At 45.6% G+C, this 21,938-nt stretch overlaps 2 protein-coding genes across 2 annotated transcripts; both read right to left on the bottom strand.

Annotated features, from left to right (window-relative positions):
- Positions 1-523: 523 nt before the first annotated feature.
- LOC139389972 (vacuolar protein sorting 4 homolog A) lies at positions 524-9,824 on the bottom strand. The gene is made up of 11 exons (XM_071137068.1): positions 9,599-9,824; positions 9,055-9,166; positions 8,792-8,936; positions 8,399-8,460; positions 8,172-8,291; positions 7,878-8,034; positions 5,907-6,055; positions 5,619-5,700; positions 5,125-5,344; positions 1,655-1,795; positions 524-1,542 (listed from the first exon to the last, which is right to left on the bottom strand). The coding sequence occupies exons 1-11, from the start codon at positions 9,617-9,619 to the stop codon at positions 1,441-1,443; spliced, it is 1,311 nt and encodes a 436-aa protein (XP_070993169.1). The 5' UTR covers positions 9,620-9,824; the 3' UTR covers positions 524-1,440.
- Positions 9,825-9,928: 104 nt separating this feature from the next.
- LOC139389892 (syntrophin, beta 2) lies at positions 9,929-21,693 on the bottom strand. The gene is made up of 7 exons (XM_071136948.1): positions 20,748-21,693; positions 16,719-16,929; positions 16,388-16,595; positions 12,909-13,051; positions 12,491-12,687; positions 11,903-12,093; positions 9,929-11,804 (listed from the first exon to the last, which is right to left on the bottom strand). Exons 1-7 carry the CDS (start codon positions 21,466-21,468, stop codon positions 11,712-11,714), a joined length of 1,764 nt encoding a protein of 587 aa, XP_070993049.1. The 5' UTR covers positions 21,469-21,693; the 3' UTR covers positions 9,929-11,711.
- Positions 21,694-21,938: the final 245 nt, after the last annotated feature.

Genomic DNA, 21,938 nt, shown 5'->3' with positions numbered 1-21,938 from the left:
CTTTGCTGCAGAAGAGACTGGTGCACTTCACAAAATAGCTTCATGAGGAATGAAAATTATCTGGATATATTGAAGCAATATCTCAAGACATCAGTCAGGAAGTTAAAGCTTGGTTGCAAATGTCAGGAGAAATGGGCCAAAATTCACCAAATTTATTGTGGGAAGCTTGTGGAAGGCTACCTGAAACGTTTGACCCAAGTTAAACAATTTTAAGACAATGCTACCAAATACTAATTGAGTGTATGTAAACCTCTAACCCACTAGGAATGTGATGAAAGAAACAAAAGCTGAAATAAATCACTATTATTCTGTCATTTCACATTCTTAAAATAAAGTGGTGATCCTAACTGACCTAAAATAGAGAATTTTTACTAGGATTAAATGTCAGGAATTGTGAAAAACTGAGTTTATGTATTTGACTGAGTTAAATGTATTTGGCTACAGTGTTTGTAAACTTCTGACTTCAACTGTAATAACATGGATAATGTAAAGTTGATGGAGGAATGGAATAATGACAAACATCTTTTATTTTTGAATTCTGGATTTACTAAGTCAGGTTATCAAGGATATGTGTAACTGCAGTGAGATCCCCTCTGGGACCAGAACCGACACCCCCAACTATACAGACATAGCAATACTTAACAATATGATCATGTCTGTCGTGGAACTATTATTTTCAATGCTCAAATCCAGAAATAGAAAAGGGCTCTTGTCCCCATCTTCAGTCACATAACATGTCAGAGAAATACTGAAATGTAAACACCTCTCCCACTCAATGATCAGCTGTGTCCTCAGTCACTCATACAGTCAACAAATCTTGACGAGATAAAAATAAATAATCGTAAGTAACACTGTGTAAAATAGGGGCAGCTCTAGTGGGGACTGGGAGAGGGGGCAGCTATGGTCAGTCAACTCAATTAATTTAAAAGCAGAGCGCTCCTACACAAGACATACATTAACGCTGAGTTGAAACAGGCAGCCCAATTCTGATATTGTTTTCCACAAATTGGTATTTTTACCATTCACATCCGATCTTCAGAGCTGATCCGATTAGTCAAAAGACCAATTAGTGAAAAAAAAGCAGAATTGGGCTGCCTATTTAAACGCAGCCTATGACTTACACACATGCAAGACAAGAGCTATGTTAAATGCAATTGTTCAAAAGCTCTTCACCCTTCCTTCATAATGATTAACAACTTAAAGTGCAGGATGGCAAAAAAATATATAGTCTCAGTCTTCAGGACTGCAATAGTGTATGATCGGAGGGAAATGGTATGAGGTTAAATGCTCCATCATTCTTGCCAATGCAGGTTAGTCGAACAAATCCAAGTTTGTAGTGTGGTAGTACTGTAGCTACAACTTGACAGGAGGTTGTATGAATGGGGCTTGAGAGGAGAAACAGGGTAAGGAGTAGTGAAGCCCCTGGCTGACCAGGACCTCTTAGCCCTCCTGTCCAAAGTCCTCTGTGAACTTCCTGACCTTGAACAAGTCTTCACTGTTGACTGTCGGACGCGTGGTGGACAGTGACCGCAGCATGTCAGACTGGAGGGCAGAGGGACAAAGCATTAGTATTGTTCAGTATTTGTACAAATATGATTGTGTAATGCCTGAATGTGTAAGCAAAATGTGAGTGTCTGTTGTGGATGTTTCTCACCATGCAGACGATGGGTTCCAGCAGCTTGTCGCTAGGCACATCCATCCAGGTTAATTCTATGGCAGCTGGGTCCCCAGGCGAACACGGGGTCAGAAGGTCATCCACCATCAATTGACTGTTGGCACGGGATGGCCCTCGCACCTAAGAGTACCACAACAAACAAATTCTGAAATCTCTTTAATAGCAGAGAAAGAGAAACACCTTTAGTGTAGTGTACAAGAGTCGACTACAATAGAGTTACTATATCATGGGCAATGTTTCATCTAATCTGCGTGTGGCCACGCAGCTCCCCAGGACTGCCACGCAGCTCCCCAGGACTGCCACGCAGCTCCCCAGGACTGCCACGCAGCTCCCCAGGACTGCCACGCAGCTCCCCAGGACTGCCACGCAGAAATATCAGCCCATGGAGAGAAGCACAAGATTGAACTTCACTCAACTTTCTAGAGTTTTCCCCTCTTAACACTATCAACCTTTCTCTTTACTGTGATCGAATCAACTCAATATTAGCCACTTTCAAGTGCCAGTCTGGTAGACCTACATTATGAGCACATAGTCACAGTAGCCTAGTTGGCCACGGTTAAAACTAACAACTCAATATTAGCCACTTTCAATCTTAGTGCCTACTGTCAGCATCAACTCACCATCAGGTATGTTTTTCGCGACCTACATTATGAGCACATAGTCACAGTAGCCTCCCTAGTTGGCCACGGTTAAAACTAGCATTCTTAAAGCACTGGAGAGACGCAATCCGAAGCGGTGCAGCCAACAGGTTTCTCCACGCATCGCGCAGACAGGAAAAAACATCTTTCTGGTAAAAAGAGGGGCGGGGGCGTATGCCTTATGACTAACGTGACATGGTGGGATGAAAGAAACATACAGGAACTCAAATCCTTCTGTTCACCTGATTTAGAATTCCTCACAATCAAATGTAGACCGCATTATCTACCAAGAGAATTCTCTTCGATTATAATCACAGCCGTATATATCCCCCCCCAAGCAGACACATCGATGGCTCTGAACGAACTTTATTTAACTCTCTGCAAACTGGAAACAATTTATCCGGAGGCTGCATTCATTGTAGCTGGGGACTTTAACAAGGCTAATCTGAAAACAAGACTCCCCAAATTTTATCAGCATATCGATTGCGCAACCAGGGGAGGAAAGACCTTGGACCATTGTTACTCTAACTTCCGCGACGCATATAAGGCCCTGCCCCGCCCCCCTTTCGGAAAAGCTGACCACGACTCCATTTTGTTGATCCCTGCCTACAGACAGAAACTAAAACAAGAGGCTCCCACGCTGAGGTCTGTCCAACGCTGGTCCGACCAAGCTGACTCCACACTCCAAGACTGCTTCCATCACGTGGACTGGGAGATGTTTCGTATTGCGTCAGATAACAACATTGACGAATACGCTGATTCGGTGTGCGAGTTCATTAGAACGTGCGTTGAAGATGTCGTTCCCATAGCAACGATTAAAACATTCCCTAACCAGAAACCGTGGATTGATGGCAGCATTCGTGTGAAACTGAAAGCGCGAACCACTGCTTTTAATCAGGGCAAGGTGTCTGGTAACATGACCGAATACAAACAGTGCAGCTATTCCCTCCGCAAGGCTATCAAACAAGCTAAGCGCCAGTACAGAGACAAAGTAGAATCTCAATTCAACGGCTCAGACACAAGAGGCATGTGGCAGGGTCTACAGTCAATCACGGACTACAGGAAGAAACCCAGCCCAGTCACGGACCAGGATGTCTTGCTCCCAGGCAGACTAAATAACTTTTTTGCCCGCTTTGAGGACAATACAGTGCCACTGACACGGCCTGCAACGAAAACATGCGGTCTCTCCTTCACTGCAGCCGAGGTGAGTAAGACATTTAAACGTGTTAACCCTCGCAAGGCTGCAGGCCCAGATGGCATCCCCAGCCGCGCCCTCAGAGCATGCGCAGACCAGCTGGCCGGTGTGTTTACGGACATATTCAATCAATCCCTATACCAGTCTGCTGTTCCCACATGCTTCAAGAGGGCCACCATTGTTCCTGTTCCCAAGAAAGCTAAGGTAACTGACAAGCCCCGTAGCACTCACATCCGTCATCATGAAGTGCTTTGAGAGACTAACACCCTAGACCCACTCCAATTTGCTTACCGCCCAAATAGGTCCACAGACGATGCAATCTCAACCACACTGCACACTGCCCTAACCCATCTGGACAAGAGGAATACCTATGTGAGAATGCTGTTCATCGACTACAGCTCGGCATTCAACACCATAGTACCCTCCAAGCTCGTCATCAAGCTCGAGACCCTGGGTCTCGACCCCGCCCTGTGCAACTGGGTACTGGACTTCCTGACGGGCCGCCCCCAGGTGGTGAGGGTAGGCAACAACATCTCCTCCCCGCTGATCCTCAACACTGGGGCCCCACAAGGTTGCGTTCTGAGCCCTCTCCTGTACTCCCTGTTCACCCACGACTGCGTGGCCACGCACGCCTCCAACTCAATCATCAAGTTTGCGGACGACACAACAGTGGTAGGCTTGATTACCAACAACGATGAGACGGCCTACAGGGAGGAGGTGAGGGCCCTCGGAGTGTGGTGTCAGGAAAACAACCTCACACTCAACGTCAACAAAACTAAGGAGATGATTGTGGACTTCAGGAAACAGCAGAGGGAACACCCCCCTATCCACATCGATGGAACAGTAGTGGAGAGGGTAGCAAGTTTTAAGTTCCTCGGCATACACATCACAGACAAACTGAATTGGTCCACTCACACAGACAGCATCGTGAAGAAGGCGCAGCAGCGCCTCTTCAACACGGCTTGTCACCAAAAGCACTCACAATCGAGAGCATCCTGGCGGGCTGTAACCTCAACCGTAAGGCTCTCCAGAGGGTAGTGAGGTCTGCACAACGCATCTCCCTCCAGGACACCTACACCACCCGATGTCACAGGAAGGCCATAAAGATCATCAAGGACATCAACCACCCGAGCCACTGCCTGTTCACCCCGCTATCATCCAGAAGGCGAGGTCAGTACAGGTGCATCAAAGCTGGGACCGAGAGACTGAACACACTGACACTGACTCAACTCCAGCCACTTTAATAATGGGAATTGATGGGAAATGATGTAAATATATCACTAGCCACTTTAAACAATGCTACCTTATATAAATGTTACTTACCCTACATTATTCATCTCATACGCATACGTATATACTCAATCATCGACGGTATCCTTATGCCACTTTTATACTATACTATGTTCACACATTATGTAAAGTAGCATGCTTAACATCTGCTAACCATGTGTATGTGACAAATAAAATTTGATTTGATTTGATTTGATTTAAAGCAGGTTCAGCCTCAGTGTTCACAGTAAATGCATGCTGGAAGTTGCACAGAATTTTCACAAATTCAGACCCGAAATTTGGTCAGCAAGGAAAAAATTAGAGGGAACATCATGGGTATAAATTACCTTTTTGAAGTGTGTGGCTGACTGCACTTTCCTGACAGGCTGCATGAGGGCATCTCGCACAATGACGCTGATGTCAGCCCCGGAGTAGCCTTCTGTCTTTTTGGCGAGCTGACGAAGGTCTGCGTCACTCAGGCTGTGGGGTGTGTTGCCCAGGTGCAGCCGGAACATCTGTGACCTGGCGGGCTCCTCTGGGAGAGGGATGTAGATACGCTTCTCAAACCTGACAGTGACATAATTCTCATGAGAATGCTTGACGATGACTATTGTATCCATTAGGAAATCATTTTTGCTTGAACAATACAACACAAAACATTTCCCATTTTGGGTGCTTATCTACTGTTCTCCAGGACTGGTCTTCCACTCAATGGAATCTACATTAATAGGTACAGACAGTATAAACAAATACTCAGGCTTTATCATTACTTTTGTGAATCTGTTAAACAACAAACATACTGTATATCCCATCCCAACCTGCCCCCTTATTGATCACTGACCTTCTACGGATGGCAGCATCCAGAACCCAGGGAATGTTAGTGGCCCCAAGGGTGAGGATTCCATCGTTGTTGTTGCCCACACCTGCCATCAGAGAGTAGGAATGAAGACTATGTAAGCCTGTTGCTTATATAGAACATGTTAAGCATTGAATCGGAAAGGTCAAGTCAACTGATGCAGTAGACTTTTAAGTTCAGATCCAACAAACACCCCATCAAAGAGGACTTAAGTCTTAAAGCTGCCTTGGCAGAAAGTGGGGAGTGGGTATAGACTGTAGACTAAATTCTCACCTTGCATCTGTACCAGGAACTCGGTCTTAATCCGCCGGGCTGCCTCACTCTCATTCTCATTCCTGGAGCCACAGAGCGAGTCCACCTCGTCAATAAAGATGATGGAGGGCTTGTGCTGGCGGGCAAGATCAAACAGGTTCTTCACCAGTCTGATGGATAGAGAGAGAAAGAGAGGCACAAACATTCAACAGGATACTTATGCTCGCTTCGAGGCAAGCAACACTGAAGCATGCATGAGAGCGCCAGCTGTTCCGGACGAGTGTGTAATCATTCCCTCCATAGCCGATGTGAGCAAGAGCTTTAAACAGGTCAACATTCACAAGGCCGCAGAGCCAGACAGGTTACCAGGACGTGTACTCAAGGCATGCACGGACCAACAGGCAAGTACCTTCACTGACATTTTCAACCTCTCCCTGACCGAGTCTGTAATACCTACATGTTTCAAGCAGACCACCATAGTCCCTGTGCCCAAGAACACTAAAGTAACCTGCCTAAATGACTACCGTTCCGTAGCTCTCACGTCTGTAGCCATGAAGTGCTTTGAAAGGCTGGTCATGGCTCACACCAACACCATCATCCCGGAAACCCTAGACCCATACCGCCCCAACAGATCCACAGAGGACACAATCTCAATCGCACTCCACACTGCCCATTCCCACCTGAACAAAAGGAACACCTATGTGAGAAAGCTGCATTGGCTACAGCTCAGCGTTCAACACCATAGTGCCCACAAAGCTCATCACTAAGCTAAGGACCCTGAGACAAAACACCTCCCTCTGCATCTGGATCCTGGACTTCCTGACGGGCCGCCCCCAGGTGGTAAGGGTAGGCAACAACACATCTGCCACGCTGATCCTCAATACAAGGTCCCATCAGGGGTGTGTGTCGAGTCCCCTCCTGTACTGTTGGCCAAGCATGAATCCAACACCATCATTAAGTTTGCTGACGACACAACAGTGGTAGGCCTGATCAACGACGACACAGACTATAGGGAGGATGTCAGAGACCTGGCAGTGTGGTGTCAGGACAACAACCTCTCACTCAACGTGAGTATGACAAAGGAGTTGATCGTGGACTACAGGAAAAGGAGGGCCGAACAGGCCCCCATTCACATAAAAAGGGCTGTAGTGGAGCAGTTTGAGAGTTTCAAGGTCCTTGGTGCCCACATCACCAACAAACTATCATGGTCCAAACACACCAAGACAATCATGAAGAGGGCACTACAATGCCCTTTCCCCCTCAGGAGACTGAAAAGATTTGGCATGGGTTCCCAGATCCTCAAAAGGTTTTACAACTGCACAATCGAGAGCATCCTGACCGGTTGCATCACTGCCTGGTATGGCAACTGCTATGCATCTGACCATAAGGCGCTACAGAGGGTACTGCGTACAGCTCAGTACATCACTGGGCCTAAGCTTCCAGCCATCCAGGACCTATATACTAGGCATGTCAGAGGATGGTCCAAAAAATTGTCAAGACTCCAAACACCCAAGTCATAGACTGTTCTCTCTGCTACCGTTTGAGCTCCAAGTCTAGGTTCAAAAGGCTCCTTAACAGCTTCTACCCACAAGCCATAAGACTGCTTAACAAGTATTCAAATGGCCATCCGGACTATTTGCATTAACCCCCCCCCCCCCTTTGTTTTGACACCGCTACTACTCGCTGTTTATCTATGCATAGTCACTTTACCCCGACCTACATGTACAAATTACTTCAATCATTGATTCGATACAGGTAGCCACTGTATATAGCCCGATTATTGATATGGAGTGCGTTTTTTTAACTCTAGTTTATTTAGTAAATATTTTCTTAAAACTGCATTGTTGGTTAAGGGCTTGTAAGTAAGCATTTCACAGTAAGGTTGTTTTCAGCGCATGTGAGAAATAAAATTAGATTTGGCACATGAGTATCAGTGAGATTTTGGAGGATTTACATGAACAGTAGAATTACAAATAAGAAATTATGTCTCACTTCTCACTCTCTCCAAGCCACTTGGACATGAGGTCTGATGATGACACAGAAAAGAAGGTGGAGTTGTTGGCTTCTGTGGCTACTGCTTTGGCCAGGTAAGACTTTCCCGTCCCAGGGGGTCCAAAGAGAAGAATCCCTCTCCATGGAGTGCGTTTGCCTGCAACCAGAGATACATTCAAGCATAATGAACAAATAGACAGAATACACATACAGTATTATCATTATGGTGACATGTCCATGCAGAAGATGGTGAGAAAGAGAGTATATATGTGAGGGGAAAAAAGGCAGTCTAACCTGTGAAGAGGTGAGGGAATTTAATGGGCAGGATTACAGCTTCCTTCAGGGCCTCCTTAGCTCCCTCTAGCCCAGCTACATCGTTCCACCGGACATTGGGCTTTTCCATCACAATGGCACCTGTACCATGACATGGATCAGTTTAGCATCAAAGTTAATTTCCCTCATGAACATCAGACACAGTTTAGACAGCTGGTGTGTGAAAGAGGAGACAAACACACACTCACCCATCAGTTGCTCCTGCAGTTTCTTTCTCTCTGGGTTTTCACCCTCGCTGTCACTGTCACTCCTAAAAGGAATGTGTAATGTGAAAAACTATTTGGTGCCGGTGACTATGTGGCACTTATTTGATTTCTCTCGACTCAACCCCATTCGATGTGTGGAACGGATGTGGGTGGGTCTATGTCTACATAAGGGTGCTAATTTAAAAAAAACTCACAAAAGCTCTGACGAAGGCCGTGAGGCCGATGCGTAAGTTTATTAAAGATCAGTGATACTATCAAGAGCAGTGTGCGGTTTCCTTTTTCCTTCATATTGTCTGTTTGGCAAATTGTTATTTCCTAGGTATGCTTGTGTTAATGTAGGACAGTGTCTGTGTGAACAGATGTGTGACAACATACTTATCATTACTCTGTGCTTCCTTGACAGGCTTCTTCCCTGCTTTTTCTTTGTTTTTCAAGAAATCTTTGAGTTTCTCGGCCCGGTCTAGGTACTGCATACACTTCCCACGTATGCTCTCCTTTGCCTTGTCACTGTGTGCCTCATCTGGAAGAAGAGATCAAAACACATTACTTTTTGCCTTCAAAAACAACAACCTAATTTCTACTCTGAATACTTAAACAAATTGGACTGTGGACAGAAAAATATTACATTTCACACTCACACTTGATAGCATGCAGGAAGTACTCCACTGCATGCTGGTAAAGGCGCAAGGCTTCCTCATAGTTCTTGTTCTTGTCCTCCTCTGTGGCTTTGGTCACAAGATCTATCGCTTTCTGTGTGAGGGAAGAGAGGAAGGGATGAACCATATACATGAAACAGGGGAGTCCAGGTTCAGACCATGGGTCAAACCAAACAAATAAACTGTAGATTTACCTTTAAGGTTGGAATCCATAAACTGTAACAGATTATATGACATTTACAGACTAATAACTACTAGTACTCACTAGACTTGACAAGCAAACTATTTGTTTGCAAGACATTCCTCGTAATAGTTATTCGTGCCAATGGTCAAACTACCAACAGTGGAAAATGTGGTGTTATTGTTGTAGCTACAGTATTCAGTTCAATAACAAGTTAACTGGTAACTATTATGCAGAATGTATAATAGTGTAGCTAGTAAACTAATGGTGATAACGTTAGCTAGATTTTGTTGACACAAGTTAGCAAGTAACGTAGCGAACGTTAACTAGCTAATGTTTTGCTACCTGTAATGTTGACGTTGTCATTTCATCTCACTCTTTTTCTCTTCGCCCAGCGTCTCTGATGCTAATTCAAGGTATCTTTCAAAATATGGTTGCTATATTTTCAGGAGAGGGGTTGCTACAAAATCATGACAAAGGTAGCTTCGCTAGCCTATATTTGACAGCCACTGCCCAGGCAACAGCAACAACCGTAGCTAGTGGTAACTACAGACGTTCATGCAGCGTCTGCGTCACTCTTGAAAGAGAAGAAAAACAGAAGTACTGACGCCTAGCGGACAGGATGATCACCGAGTCAGATTATTATTCTTTTTTTTAAAGAGGAGTGGCACGTTATTGCGAAATCCATTTTTTTTTATTATGCTGTTCTGAACCAGCTTTCTTTCCATTGCAATGACAGACATCAAATCCATTTGTTACAGTTGGACATTAACATGTTTAATTCTTATAGATATTTACATTTTAGATTATTACATTACATCTTAATACAGGCTTGGAAGTCTAAAATACTTTGCATATAACAGGTTTGCAGCAGCAGGGTTTCTCCTGTGCTTTCTCTGCTAAATGATTGTGTGGAACGCAAGCTGCCACATGTAACTTTGGTTAAAAACCCTTTCTCAAAAAAATAAGCTTTTCTTTGCAATAACAGTATATAGCTCAAAACTAACAACCAAAAGAGAAAGATATGACAGTTTGACAATGTGAAATGCTAATTAAGATACATTCATGGGTAAATTAAGGTGGCGATCAAGCTAGAAATTGAACAGTTCAGGTATTGATAAAAATGTCCATTATTAGAAGTAGGCCTACAGAGACTGAATTGGGATAGAGTTCAGTCATACAATTGGCAGCATCCACTAGGCCCCACTTACAGTATCCGCTTACATACTGAGACAAGCTGTTAGGGTGATCACGTGGTAGAGCAGGGTCTGAAAAAGAGCTTTGACATATGTAGGACTCAAGAGGTCACATACAGCAAGATGATAAGCTTATACAGGGATAAAACAAAATAAAAGAATAGCATCCCATTTGTGCTAGTAAACACATCCAAAGCTTTCTTTCACTAAATGGACATGATGAGGTACCATATTACAGCTGAAATTGTGTTTTCTCAGATATCATAGTGCTGAATGAACATCTTTGAACATTCTTTATAGGTATATATTTCGCTTATTTTAATTATGTACTGGATGGAAACATTCCCCAGAACACTTAGCAGACAGCTTGTAGCTCAGTGACTTTACTGTGGATGCCTATTGACAGTAAATATTATGTTTACATGGTATGTATGCAACACTTCCTCAGGAATCACAGAAAAATATGAGGTCAGAAAAAGGCAGAGAAGCTTAGGTATGACCTCATGAGCTTTAATAGAAAGCATTGGCTTAGGGCTAATGCAGAAGGGAATGATAAAGGGAAGTGGTGTTCTCAGGCAGCATAGGACAATGGTTTGGCAGTGTGACTAGCCTACTGGAGGGCAGGTTGACTTTGAGGCAGGTGACAGGGGTCACTGGCGCTACGCCATGCTTTTGCAAATGCTCAAAAACAGCATCACATTTTCATAGTCAAGTCATGCTAAACATAGGATATACATACAAAATAATTAACTGAAAAACAGTCTGGAAATAGCATGTTAACAATATAAGAATAATACTATTGCTGTGCATGTTGTTGAAAGCTTACTTTGCTTTAAAACCTATTACCTTTTGAAAATAAAAAATACTTTTACACACACTAAAAATAGCATTTATGACTACATGTAACAAGGCACAGTTGGCAATACTGATTATAACAGTCATTTTGGATAATGTGCTAGATAATCAGTTTTTGGGTAACAGGCACTCTATAAAGCCAACAGAAATGCAAAAGTATAAACCCATTCATTCTGGCAGTATGCTCTAGGCCATTCACACGCAGTCATCAACTTGGAAACCCAATTGACACATGCTCATATGAACAAACTCATACTCTGTTCATCACAAAATCACTCATTTGCCTGACAAGAACAGAGTACATACATAAAAAATTGCCAAAAGTACATTGGAAGGCTGTGTTGAATGATACATAGTAAAAATAAGAATATTTATGGATATGTTCCCGACTTCAGCCTCTTCCCATTTCACGTCAGCAGGCCCAGACGAGTCAGTTTGGCAGACAGGAAGGAATGAAGAACAAACACCATGGGCTTGGGGCCAGAGTGCAGGTCAAACACCTGAAAGAAAGAGACAAGATAAAAAATACAAACAGTACATTAATCAATACAGTCAATGGACTTTTAGACCATTACACTCTAACAGTGATGTAGTTTACCATTTCACCCTCTGGACCCCCAAAGTCCAGATAGAGGTTGCGGATCCCGTCATCTGCAGACATCTTGAGCTTCTCGAAGGGGTATCTGAAGAGCACAGCACCCCCTGCAGTCTCTCCTGGCTCCCGGGTCACAGTGAAGCCCTTCTCATAGTGCAGTATGAGGCGAACGTCCTGCCTGTTCAGCATGCAACCTGAGGTACAGAGGGAGGGAAGTGTGAGAACAGTACTGCACAAAGTAAACGTGTGTGGGTGTGTGTGTAATTGGAACAGTATGTGCCTGTGTGAAAGAGTTTATGAACATGTTTGTGTTGCAGTGGAATAGGGAAGGAAAAGACTGAACATTTCCAGCACATACTAGCAGCCAACTATTGTTCTCTATTGAGTGGAAACATTCCCCCAACTGACTATGCTTCTTCCTTTACAACTTTTTTTCCCCCACTGGTGTTTTTGGTACATTCACTTTTTTCAGTCACCACTTCCTGTATCACTGTGAGAAGTGAATCATGTGATTTCAAAGCCTAACTCAATAATATATGCAGATAGTTAGACAAACCAACATTAGACATACAGACAGACACACACACTCACCAATGGAGACCTCCTTAATGAGTTCTGCGGCAGCATGCGCCCCCTGCACCAAGGCCCGGGTCCACGAGGACAGGTCCCAGTGTGTCTCCACCCGGAACACATGGGACTCGATGCCCCGCCCTGTACCCGTCCGAGTGGCAAACACCAGGTCTGCCCCCTGTGCCGGGGAACTGCGGGCACTGCCAGAGTGCACCAGTCTACAGAGAAACAGGAACAAACCACAAGGTTATATCAACTCACTGTTTGCTCCTCCCACAAGTGATTTTTAAAGAGCTTACAGTGATTCAAGTTATGATAACAAAATGCCAACACATCGCAGAGTGAAAATGGCAGAGAGAGAGAGAAAGAGATAGAGACAGACAGACAAAGAGAAATACAACCTACATTCTAATTCTGGCTGGCAAACTTGTTGTCCTACCTTGTGGCAAGTAGTGGGTGTGTGAGCATGGGTGTGGACCAGGCTTCGCGGTTCCATGGCACTGATTCAAACAGCAGGATATCTTTCTCTGTCAGTGCCATGACGATTGGTCGGAACTGGTGCCGCCCACCATCCAGCTGGACCTACACCATAAAGAAAGAGAGACAGCATGAGAGAAGTGTGTCAAAGTGCAAAGTGCTTATGTAATTTCTGATGAGAAGTTCCACGTCTGATTGTGTAGTTGTGTGGGTGTCATGCTAGGTGGGCCCAGAGGAAAGTTAACGCAACGGCACCTTCCTTCGGTTCTGTCTCAAAGTGCTTCCTGTCAACCCCCAACATGGCCAACAAAAAACACACACAGACAGTATCTATACATTTAACATGGTGTACTGACACTACACCGCTACCCACTTTGTGGACCATTGCTCCCATGCAGCTATGCCCTGTGGACTATTGCTCCCATGCAGCTATGCCCTGTGGACTATTGCTCCCATGCAGCTATGCCCTGTGGGCTATTGCTCCCATGCAGCTATGCCATGTGGACTATTGCTCCCATGCAGCTATGCCCTGTGGACTATTGCTCCCATGCAGCTATGCCCTGTGGACTATTGCTCCCATGCAGCTATGCCCTGTGGACTATTGCTCCCATGCGGCTATGCCCTGTGGACTACTGCTCCCATGCAGCTATGCCCTGTGGACCATTGCTCCCATGCAGCTATGCCCTGTGGACTATTGATCCCATGCAGCTATGCCCTGTGGACTATTGCTCCAATGCAGCTATGCCCTGTGGACCATTGCTCCCACGCAGCTATGCCCTGTGGAACATTGCTCCCACGCAGCTATGCCCTGTGAACCATTGCTCCCATGCTGCTATGCCCTGTGGACTATTGCTCCCACGCTGCTATGCCCTGTGAACCATTGCTCCCACGCAGCTATGCCCTGTGAACCATTGCTCCCTTGCTGCTATGCCCTGTGAACCATTGCTCTTATGCTGCTATGCCCTGTGAACCACTGCTCCCATGCTGCTATGCCCTGTGGACTATTGCTCCCATGCTGCTATGCCCTGTGGACTATTGCTCCCATGCTGCTATGCCCTGTGGACTATTTTTCCTATGCTGCTATGCCCTGTGGACTATTTCTCCCATGCTCTGTGGATTATTGCTCCTATGCTCTGTGGATTATTGCTCCTATGCTGCAATGATCTCTGGATTATTGCTCCCATGCTGCTATGCCCTGTGGGCTATTGCTCCCATGCTGCTATGCCCTGTGGGCTATTGCTCCCATGCTGCTATGCCCTGTGGGCTATTGCTCCCATGCTGCTATGCCCTGTGGGCTATTGCTCCCATGCAGCTATGCCCTGTGGGCTATTGCTCCCATGCAGCTATGCCCTGTGGGCTATTGCTCCCATGCAGCTATGCCCTGTGGGCTATTGCTCCCATGCAGCTATGCCCGGTGGGCTATTGCTCCCATGCAGCTATGCTCTGTGGGCTATTGCTCCCATGCAGCTATGCCCTGTGGGCTATTGCTCCCATGCAGCTATGCCCTGTGGGCTATTGCTCCCATGCAGCTATGCCCTGTGGGCTATTGCTCCCATGCAGCTATGCTCTGTGTGTTATTGCTCCCATGCAGCTATGCTCTGTGGGCTATTGCTCCCATGCAGCTATGCTCTGTGGGCTATTGCTCCCATGCTGCTATGCTCTGTGGGCTATTGCTCCCATGCAGCTATGCTCTGTGGGATATTGCTCCCATGCAGCTATGCTCTGTGGGCTATTGCTCCCATGCTGCTATGCTCTGTGGGCTATTGCTCCCATGCAGCTATGCTCTGTGGGCTATTGCTCCCATGCAGCTATGCCCTGTGGGCTATTGCTCCCATGCAGCTATGCCCTGTGGGCTATTGCTCCCATGCAGCTATGGCCTGTGGGCTATTGCTCCCATGCAGCTATGCTCTGTGGGCTATTGCTCCCATGCAGCTATGCCCTGTGGGCTATTGCTCCCATGCAGCTATGCCCTGTGAGCTATTGCTCCCATGCAGCTATGCTCTGTGGGCTATTGCTCCCATGCAGCTATGCTCTGTGGGCTATTGCTCCCATGCTGCTATGCTCTGTGGGCTATTGCTCCCATGCAGCTATGCTCTGTGGGCTAATGCTCCCATGCAGCTATGCCCTGTGGGCTATTGCTCCCATGCAGCTATGCCCTGTGGGCTATTGCTCCCATGCAGCTATGCTCTGTGGGCTATTGCTCCCATGCAGCTATGCTCTGTGGGCTATTGCTCCCATGCTGCTATGCTCTGTGGGCTATTGCTCCCATGCAGCTATGCTCTGTGGGCTATTGCTCCCATGCAGCTATGCTCTGTGGGCTATTGCTCCCATGCAGCTATGCCCTGTGGACTATTGCTCCCATGATGCTATGCTCTGTGGGCTATTGCTCCCATGCTCTGTGGGCTATTGCTCCCATGCTGCTATGCTCTATGGGCTATTGCTCCCATGCGGCTATGCTCTGTGAGCTATTGCTCCCATGCTGCTATGCTCTGTGGGCTATTGCTCCCATGCAGCTATGCTCTGTGGGCTATTGCTCCCATGCAGCTATGCTCTGTGGGCTATTACTCCCATGCAGCTATGCTCTGTGGGCTATTGCTCCCATGCAGCTATGCTCTGTGGGCTATTGCTCCCATGCAGCTATGCTCTGTGGGCTATTGCTCCCATGCAGCTATGCTCTGTGGGCTATTGCTCCCATGCTGCTATGCTCTGTGGGCTATTGCTCCCATGCAGCTATGCTCTGTGGGCTATTGCTCCCATGCTGCTATGCTCTGTGGGCTATTGCTCCCATGCTGCTATGCCCTGTGGGCTATTGCTCCCATGCAGCTATGCTCTGTGGGCTATTGCTCCCATGCAGCTATGCTCTGTGGGCTATTGCTCCCATGCAGCTATGCTCTGTGGGCTATTGCTCCCATGCTGCTATGCTCTGTGGGCTATTGCTCCCATGCTGCTATGCTCTGTGGGCTATTGCTCCCATGCCGCTATGCTCTGTGGGCTATTGCTCCCATGCTGCTATGCCCTGTGGACTATTTGCTATATTCATTTTGTTCAGCTGTTTCTCTTTCCCCCCCATTGTTGACCTTTCTTCAATTGTGTTGTCTCTAGTGTTCTTTTTAATTATGTGTAGCGTGTGCTGTGACTTGTGACACATGTAAACTGCACTTTAAATCAATTCTGATTCGGACAACATATAAGACAGTACATTTAAAAGACTACAGAATATCACAACTGAAAGTTCAGAACAAACACAGTGACCCATTTATAAAACTTTTCACAGTACACATGCACTATTATACAAGGCTGAACAACATTACACAATGCTGTATGTGTGAATCTGTACACAAGTGTATTTGACAGCAGCATACAGTACTTCAATTGGATTATTTTGCTCAATATTTAGTGTGTTTGTGTAATTTATTCTAAAGGCCTATATGAGTGCAGTACCTGTTCTGCCAGCCAGCTGATGTGTTTGAGTTGGGGGTGTGACCCAGTGGTGCTGGAGCCCAGATAGGAGTTGATGTGGGCCAGAGTCTGGGGCAGCAGGGCAGCAATGTTGGTGTGGATGGCTGTAAACCAGGAGTGGGCGCTGGGGCCATCCTTACAGCGCATCACTACCGTGTGCTGGCCATCAGGGGAGTGCAGCTCCAAGAGCCTTTGGGAGTCAACAGTCCTCATCATTATCTTACTAAAACATACCAAACCAACATTCTCATTATGTTTCCTATTTTCCCTCTTATGCCACATTTCAATTGCACGCACACAATGCAGGTCTTACCTGTTCTCCAGGTCAGGCATGGTCAAGTTCCTGCTGATAAAGCACATTTTGAGGAGGATGACCTTCCTGTCCTTGGCCCCACTGTGTTTGGGGGACCCAGAGTCCTCACTGCCACTGAAGTTGGGGGACTGAGGACGCACCCCATCCCACGGCAGGTCTGCCACTAAGGAGGGCTTCTTAAACAGTGGGGAAACCTCTCTGATATATTTAACTACAGAAATGCAGAAAGACACAAAATAAAGAACATTAGTGATTAATTATGCATAGACCTCAAGTTGTACAAAAGTGTGTCTAAACGCAACACACGATTGATCATGTTTCAGACTGTGGTTGAAAAGTTGCAACGCTCAATTAAAGAGTAATACATGTCTTATAAGGATGTATTAGTCTCTTGTGGAGTTGTTCTGAGTAGGAGAGTTGGCAGAGTAGTTGTGTGCTTGGCAGGTCGGCTGCTTGGAGAAGAATGGCTTTGACTGAAATCATGAATTCACTTTCCAAATTTGGTCCTGCGGCCTATTCCACTTCTCCTCTTTCTCTCTCTCTTCTCTACTGGTGTATGTTAGTCCTCTGAGTCGCTCTGCTCTGACTGAGAAACTCGATATGAGGAGCTGAAAGGATGAGGTCATTGTTGCATGTAGGAGAGGACTAGGGTTGTGAAAGTAATTGGCCCAAACATATAGTATGAATAAGGGTGGACTGTGTGTGTTTGTGTGTAATTTGACGGAAAGAGGGAGGTAGTGGTGAGGCACGAGGTCAAGGATTGGAACCCATTTCCAAGACCCTGCTAACTACACTGCTCTTACTAACCGTGTCAGTGAATATTTCTGCAAGTCTTTTGGTGTGTATATGTACCGTATGTGTGTATGTATGTGTTTCACGAAGCGGCTGGACCTCTAGACATGAGCTAGAGCATGAGGAAACCCCTACCCAAACCCAACCCAGAAAGAAATCAAGATGGACAGAGCCTGCTACAGTCACACAGCGAATCCTGATGAAGCAAAATAAAGATTACACTCACTGCTATAGTGGCATATGCCCAATACACACCGCCACATGTTTTAGTGAGGAGTAATAAATGCCGAATCAAGTTAACGTAATTATGCTCAGTCAAGACTTCTTCCAGTCACAACACCACTGCAGTGTTCCAATGTGGTTATCAATATCATGGTATATTTAAATACAGGTTCTGTCTGTGTGTGGCATTCCTACGTCCCCACTGTACTGTAGCTCTGGTATCTGTATGGATATTCTTTAGCAATGATGCGTTGAGCTATAGGTGACAAAGACGTTATGACACTGGCTTGCATTCAGAGGGAAGATACATATTGGAGAATTTGAGATTTAACACTACATCTCCATCTGCCAACACTCTCTGCTTGAGTAAGTTCAGACTGCAGTGGAACAAGGAGGATGTTTGGGCTAGTTGGTGTTTTATGGCAGAGTAGCCTGTTGAACTGAACAAGGAGAAAGTGTGTCCCACACCCAACATGGAGTTAAAACTTTGTGAAAAGTTCTGAGTCAGATAGTTGGTTCCAGAAACTGCTCTCACTGTCCCTCTCTGGTGCTGTTTAAAGATCTCATTATAACTGTCAGCATTGTCACTCAGCTCCAGTTCAGATTTTAATTAGGGCAGTACACAGAGGACAGTGTGTGTGTGTGTGTGTGTGTGTGTGTGTGTGGTGTGCGTGTGTTGTGTGCATGTAAGAACGAAAGAAAGAATGAAAGAATAAAATAAAAGAATAGTGAGAGATTGAGAGAGATGAGAAGAGGTGCATAGAGGTGCCATCACACATAGCTGGAGCTAGTTCGTCTCTCTCCCTCCATACCTCTATGCCCACAGCAATGCAGAGGAATGAGACAGAGAGGAGGAAGCGGAGAAAAGCCAAGGGAATCTGTCTGACTCCAACTTATATTTGGCTGAAGGAGTTGAGGTTCAATCCCCCATGGGTTGATCAGGCATACATTTTCTGTCTTCTTCTTGTAGCCTTCACCCGGGTATGGCTTTAAGTGATCGGTTACACCACAGACCCTTACCAATGTTTTTCTTTTGACCAAAATCCCCCTGTGGTTTGTCCAGCTTCACCCTCTATTCTCTCCCCCTCCCCCTGCCACAGACTGTGTGCTGCCAGGCCTTTAATGAGAACAGTGTGTCAGACTCCCCAGATGAGGGGGGGGGGGGGGGGGGGTTGTAGAAGGCTCTGGAGAGGCTCCCTCTGCTCCCCTCAAATATACACACCTGCCCCCCATTCAAAAAAGCTCCCTCTGCTGCTCCCATTCAAACACACACACACCTATCCCCTTCCTCGCCTCTTTTCTCCCTGACCTGGATCACAAAAGGATGGCATGGCAGTTGGCAGAAGCATTGTATATATCCAGTAGGTGGATAAAAAAAACATTATAGAAAGTACACATGCTGCTACACTGTCCATGCAGTGAATCACACAAACAAATGTCTTAGGTAGGTTATGGTCAGATATTTATGTGGATATCCATCTCTGTTTACAGACACAGACAACTTGAAAAAACGATGAGACAGAGACTGGAGAGCAAATGTGCTTTCCCACTGATATTAATCACATACTTCATATGTGGTGGCTTTTATGACGCATTGCAGAATCAAGTGAAATGTTCAATGGTCATTGGTCAGTAAGTTTTGGCTTGTGAACAAAAGAAAATAACTGTCTCTAATCGGGCCTGTCCCCATTTTATGAATACAGTCTTTGTCTCTTTGTAGTGTTCTTATTCTTCCTTTTAACCAGACAATGGCCTCCTCCGCTATCCACCAACGAGAAGACAAACTAAACAAGACAGCCATGAGGCAATGTACTAACTGAATGGCGCTAGTCAATGTCCATTACAGTGAGCTCATGTTTATTATGAACGGCAAAATAAAGCAGATATCGTATTAGTTAGAAACACAACATCCAGACCTGTGTAAGAGTTCTACACAGACCTTGGAAACAAGCTGGTTGAGGAATGTGAAGTCACTAATTGCTGTAATGTCTAGCGTTTATGTACTGTGTACATTACATATTGGTCTGGAAATTGAAACCTCATTCTGACCTTCAGAGGATGAGGAGAATGCAGACAGATTGGAATTGTGGTCCATTTACAAACACCACAACTCACTCCCTGTCATTCTAACAAACAGTGACAGGCAACTGGCACATTCCTTAAACAAAATCACAGGTTTTCCGCAATGGAGAGACAGAGATTACACAAACTTATTTCGGACTATTAGGCCTATTTCAGACGAGAAGCAGAAAATACGACTTTATTTTTGGGGTCATAGTGAGAACTCATTTGACTTGCTAAATGACACAAACTGCATCACACTAACTACATCCAACCTTATTCAGTATTCATGCTGAGTTAATTTGCAAACCATTAACCACCACACAGTGCATTTCAGCCCTTGACCAGTTGTTTCCAAACCCTGGGCTTTACACTGAAGTGCTCTTAAAATCAATATATGAGCACACAAACGTGATGATTCACTGCTTTAGCATACAATGACCTATCTAAAACAATCCACTGCCACAAATACAATATAGCTAATTTTGTAATCACAGTGCAATACTTTCGTGTTTACAATAGACCTAAAGATAGGCTACGTTGAGTCAGTTGACACCGCCCCCTATAAAATCCCATCAATGGTTGTGGAGTGTGAACTTGTTACATTGTAGCCTATGCGCTGTGGTCTGGCAATGTGTTAGAAAGTAAACATTGTAGCCTAAAACCATGGCCTGAATTCTGGCTACGTTGAAAATAAATGAAAAAGTAGCCTGGTCATCAATCAGTTCATCTAACTGGCTGCTCATTATCTTATTTTAGGTATTTCTATGTGTCTATTTCCTGATGCATTATTCTGCCCACAGCTGCATCCTAGGCCTAGGCTGCATCTTCTAAGAAAAAGGCAGAATTAAGTCGCATTTGGCTATAAATCGAACATTGTTTTGGCTACTACTGAAGGCTGCTGTCAGACTGACTGGCCTTCTCAAATCCCCGCTATTGCGTTTGGAAACTTACCCTCAAGCGTAACCTCTTTCCCGGCCTTTTTTAGAGCCTGCACCGCTAGATCATGCGTAGCCTCCCTGAGGTCATTTCCATTGACTGACAGGATCGCGTCGCCGACCCGAAGAGCTCGACTCTGATCAGCTGCAAGTCCGGGGAAGATCTTGGATATGAGGATGGGCATTCGGTTTTCCCGACCCCCCTTGATACTGATCCCCAACCCGCCAGACTCTTGTTTTACAACTCTAACTTTACGCACAGCTTCTGATGCGCCGGATTCTAAATTGATGGAAGTTTCGCCATGCCTGGAACTGAAGCTAGATCCAGGACTACCGTAACTGGACCCCGGGCTGCCAAAATCAGAGTTCGTACCGTTATCACGATTATACTTGCCAGGGCTGGGGCTATTAAAACCGTCGTAGTGACCCCGGTTGATGCCCCCGCGCGCTGGGCTACCGCTTCGTCCTAGCGCACCATGGTTCGGATGTAGTTCTTGGTTTGAGGTTTGACCACGGTTCGAATTTCCCGACGCTAAACCCGGGTCGTTTCCGTTAGACGTTCCATTCCGCAGGCCCGCTGAATTGGTGTAATCCAAGTTGTTCCCGTGTCCGCTTATCTCTGTTTCGGCCGTTAATGTGAAAGTCTCGCGGGTCAATTCGGCCGCTACCCGAATCCAGCGGTCCCGGAGCAAAAGATCTAATTGACCATTTTTGTCCGCTCGTGTCCAGACAGCCATCCTGGTAGTACGCGGTAGATTTCAGACTAAACTCATGATGAACTTTTCCTATTTTCAGAGTGCGTAGGCTACCCAAGCACTATCCTACACTACATTTGACACACCCACTTACGCACAGATTGCAGGAAAATGTTTCAACAAAAAAAGTGGAAGGGAACAAATGCCTCCCTCTTCATTTGGGGTGCTGAAGCGGGCCGCCTGCTGAGGAAAAACTCGGAGCCGGATGACAGAAACAGCCAATGAATGGGACCTCAAATTACTTATTCATGAAAGAGGCGGGTCATGAAAGAGGCGGGGTGTCAAGAAATTCCCAGACATGTAGGCCTACTTTTTAAAAATCTTCTGAAGGCTAGTCCATCTCTCTTCTCACTATAGGGCTCTATTATCCCGTCTATTAAATTGTAACAGACACTTTATAATATAAGTGTTTATAATTGATTAACGAATGGTAATAGCATTTAACATGTAGG

This window comes from Oncorhynchus clarkii, chromosome 1 (genome assembly GCF_045791955.1).
Source record: "Oncorhynchus clarkii lewisi isolate Uvic-CL-2024 chromosome 1, UVic_Ocla_1.0, whole genome shotgun sequence".
In the NCBI taxonomy this organism is placed as follows: Eukaryota; Metazoa; Chordata; class Actinopteri; order Salmoniformes; family Salmonidae; genus Oncorhynchus; species Oncorhynchus clarkii.
Note: the sequence above shows the minus strand (reverse complement) of the source record. Positions and strands in the feature narration are given on the sequence as shown.

Coding starts and splice junctions, on each gene's coding strand:
- LOC139389892 (XM_071136948.1), bottom strand. CDS start 21,468: ATGGCTGTCTGGACACGAGCGGACAAAAATGGTCAATTAGATCTTTTG. Junction 16,596..16,718: donor ATGCCTGACCTGGAGAACAG/GTAAGACCTGCA, acceptor TGACTCCCAAAG/GCTCTTGGAGCTGCACTCCC. Junction 12,094..12,490: donor CATTAAGGAGGTCTCCATTG/GTGAGTGTGTGT, acceptor TCTGTACCTCAG/GTTGCATGCTGAACAGGCAG.
- LOC139389972 (XM_071137068.1), bottom strand. CDS start 9,619: ATGACAACGTCAACATTACAG. Junction 8,937..9,054: donor CTTCCTGCATGCTATCAAGT/GTGAGTGTGAAA, acceptor CTCTTCTTCCAG/ATGAGGCACACAGTGACAAG. Junction 8,461..8,791: donor GAAGCACAGAGTAATGATAA/GTATGTTGTCAC, acceptor CATTCCTTTTAG/GAGTGACAGTGACAGCGAGG.